Raw genomic sequence first — 2,460 nt, 5'->3', positions numbered from 1 at the left:
GAATGGAGTGGTCACTGTGATTTGAATTCATGGTTATTGCCAATCGTAGAACCTGCGCATACCTCCGCAATGCCCTTGATGCCCTTCGTTCCCGCGGAGTTTCGACCTTTAAACTGCAGACCACCTTTGGTGGCCACCCTTCCCGTTTCCTGTACAGGCAGGAACAGACGAAGGTGAGCCAATCTCAGTTTCAGTCCCACCTTTTCCCTCCCTCCCAACTATTCTTCCAATGGCAGGAACAGTTGCAGTATTTGAACACCTGCCCTCCTACCGGGCAGATATCGGTGGAGGATGGCAGGAGATTGCTGAGATTCGTCTGGTTGGAGGATGCCAAAAAAAGAATACAGTGGATTCACGATGACCGCATTTCATAAGACGAGCTGCTGCGAGTTTGCATGGAGTCGCTGGAGGGGACTTCAGAGGAAGAAGTGAAAGGAATAGCGAAGCTTCTTGACGAATCGAGCCATGTTCTCGTATTGAAAAAGACTGTCTATTTTCGTCCTTACAAGGTATATCTAAATCAGAGCTTCTTTAGCATTTCCAGGGCTCACGATTCACTGATTTGGGATTTTTGGTTGTGGTTTCACTGATATTATTTTTTCTTTGGTGTGGTTTCAGATAACAAGAGATTTCGAGAAGATCATGCCTATGCCCCTTGCAACGAAGAGCGATCCTTACAAGGAAGCGCTGGAGAGACTGGAGAAAGAAAAGGAGGAGATTGCTCAGAAAGCTCAGAGTCATGCCATGATAGAATTACGGTTGGGGTTGGGGTTTTTGGACTTTAGACAACGGGTTTAATGAGGTTGACATTCTGGGAAGTGTCGTGGGATGTGATGGATACCTCCGCAATACCCTTGATGCCCTTCGTTTCTGCGGAGTTTCGACCTTTTAACTGCAGACCACCTTTTGTGGCCACCCTTCCCATTTCCTGTACAGGTAGGAACAGACGAAGGTGAGCCAATCTCAGTTTCAGTCCCACCTTTTCCCTCCTTCCCAACTATTCTTCCAATGGCAGGAATAGTTGCAGTATTTGAACACCCGCCCTCCTGCTAGGCAGATATCGGCGGAGGACGGCAGGAGATTGTTGAGATTCGTCCGGTTGGAGGATGCCAAAAAACGAATACAGTGGATTCACGACGACCACATTTCATATGACGAGCTGCTGCGAGTTTGCATGGAGTTGCTAGAGGGGACTTCAGAGGAAGAAGCGAAAGGAATAGCGAAGCTACTTGACAAATTGGGCCATATTCTCGTATTTAAAAAGACTGTCTATTTTCGTCCTTACAAGGTATATCTAAATCAGAGCTTCTTTAGCATTTCCGGGGCTCAGGATTCACTGATTTGGGATTTTTGGTTGTGGTTTCACTGATATTCTTTTTTCTTTGGTGTGGTTTCAGATAGCAAGAGCTTTCGAGAAGATCATGCCTACGCCCCTTACAGCAAAGAGTGATCCTTACAAGGAAGAGCTGGAGATACTGGAGAAAGAAAAGGAGGAGATTGATCAGAAAGCTCAGAGTCATGCCATGACAAAATTGCAGTTGGGGTTGGGGTTTTTTGGACTTCAGACAGCGGGTTTAATGAGATTGACATTCTGGGAAGTGTCATGGGATGTGATGGAGCCCATTTGTTTCTTTCTTACATCAATTTACTTCATGGCTGGATATATATTTTCTTGAACACATTCAGAAATCCTTCATTCCAGAGCTTCTTCAGCATTTGCTTCGGTGCCACGCAGAGAAGACCGATGAAGAAAATGAATTTTGACATAGAACGCTTTAGAGAACTCTGGAGGTTATCCAGGCCTGGGTTGAAGCCCCCTTATTGTCGCAGGCGTCTCTGTAACTGTGATGATATCTAAGATCCCTAACTCTGTAATTTTTTTAGCATTTTCATGCTGACGATTTGTTTAGAATTATTTGGAAATGCTATGAAATGGATTGGTTCACCATAATAATGGATATGGGTTACATTGTTACTGCTTGATTATTGAATGATTAGTTCTGCACTGTAAGACTGTTTGCGCTATTGAAAGACCAGACAACCTTTATGCTAGAATTGCTATCTTATTATTTGAACAGAAAGGAAGTTTTAAAAAATATATATATAAAATTTAAAAAGCCTTAGTGATCTACTAAAATTTAGGGAAAAAATCTTCCCATAACATTACAGTGTCTCCCCATAACATTTCAGTGATAACAAAGCAGAAATCGTGCCAGCTTGGATGGTAATTAAAGATGGAACCACCGGAAGCAATTTTTTGGCAAAAATATGCAAAATCTTGGGCCCTAAAATTCTTCTCATAACATTACAGTGTCTCCCCATAACATTTTAGTGATAACAAAGCAGAACTTGTGCCAGCTTGGATGATAATTAAAGATGGAACCACCGGAAGCAGTTTTTTGGCAAAAATATGCAAAATCTTGGAGGAAGCTGGAAGAACAACAAAGTCTTTGAGGAAAA

General features: G+C 42.9%; 1 protein-coding gene across 1 annotated transcript; it reads left to right on the top strand.

The window, feature by feature from the left end:
- The first annotated feature begins 395 nt into the window (after positions 1 to 395).
- LOC149172806 (calcium uniporter protein 4, mitochondrial-like) lies at positions 396 to 1,676 on the top strand. The gene is made up of 4 exons (XM_089426473.1): positions 396 to 509; positions 619 to 758; positions 1,054 to 1,288; positions 1,398 to 1,676. Exons 1-4 carry the CDS (start codon positions 396 to 398, stop codon positions 1,674 to 1,676), a joined length of 768 nt encoding a protein of 255 aa, XP_089282599.1.
- Positions 1,677 to 2,460: the final 784 nt, after the last annotated feature.

The sequence above is a fragment of the Pinus tabuliformis genome, chromosome 4_2, assembly GCF_031772625.1.
Source record: "Pinus tabuliformis cultivar Carrire ecotype Pingquan chromosome 4_2, CPIR1, whole genome shotgun sequence".
Lineage (NCBI taxonomy): Eukaryota > Viridiplantae > Streptophyta > Pinopsida > Pinales > Pinaceae > Pinus > Pinus tabuliformis.
Note: the sequence above shows the minus strand (reverse complement) of the source record. Positions and strands in the feature narration are given on the sequence as shown.

What these genes read in the sequence shown, in the direction of transcription:
- LOC149172806 (XM_089426473.1), top strand. Translation starts at nt 396, where the DNA reads ATGGAGTCGCTGGAGGGGACTTCAGAGGAAGAAGTGAAAGGAATAGCG. An exon ending in TCTATTTTCGTCCTTACAAG is followed by an intron (nt 510 to 618) that starts GTATATCTAAAT and finishes GTGTGGTTTCAG; the next exon opens with ATAACAAGAGATTTCGAGAA. An exon ending in TCTATTTTCGTCCTTACAAG is followed by an intron (nt 1,289 to 1,397) that starts GTATATCTAAAT and finishes GTGTGGTTTCAG; the next exon opens with ATAGCAAGAGCTTTCGAGAA.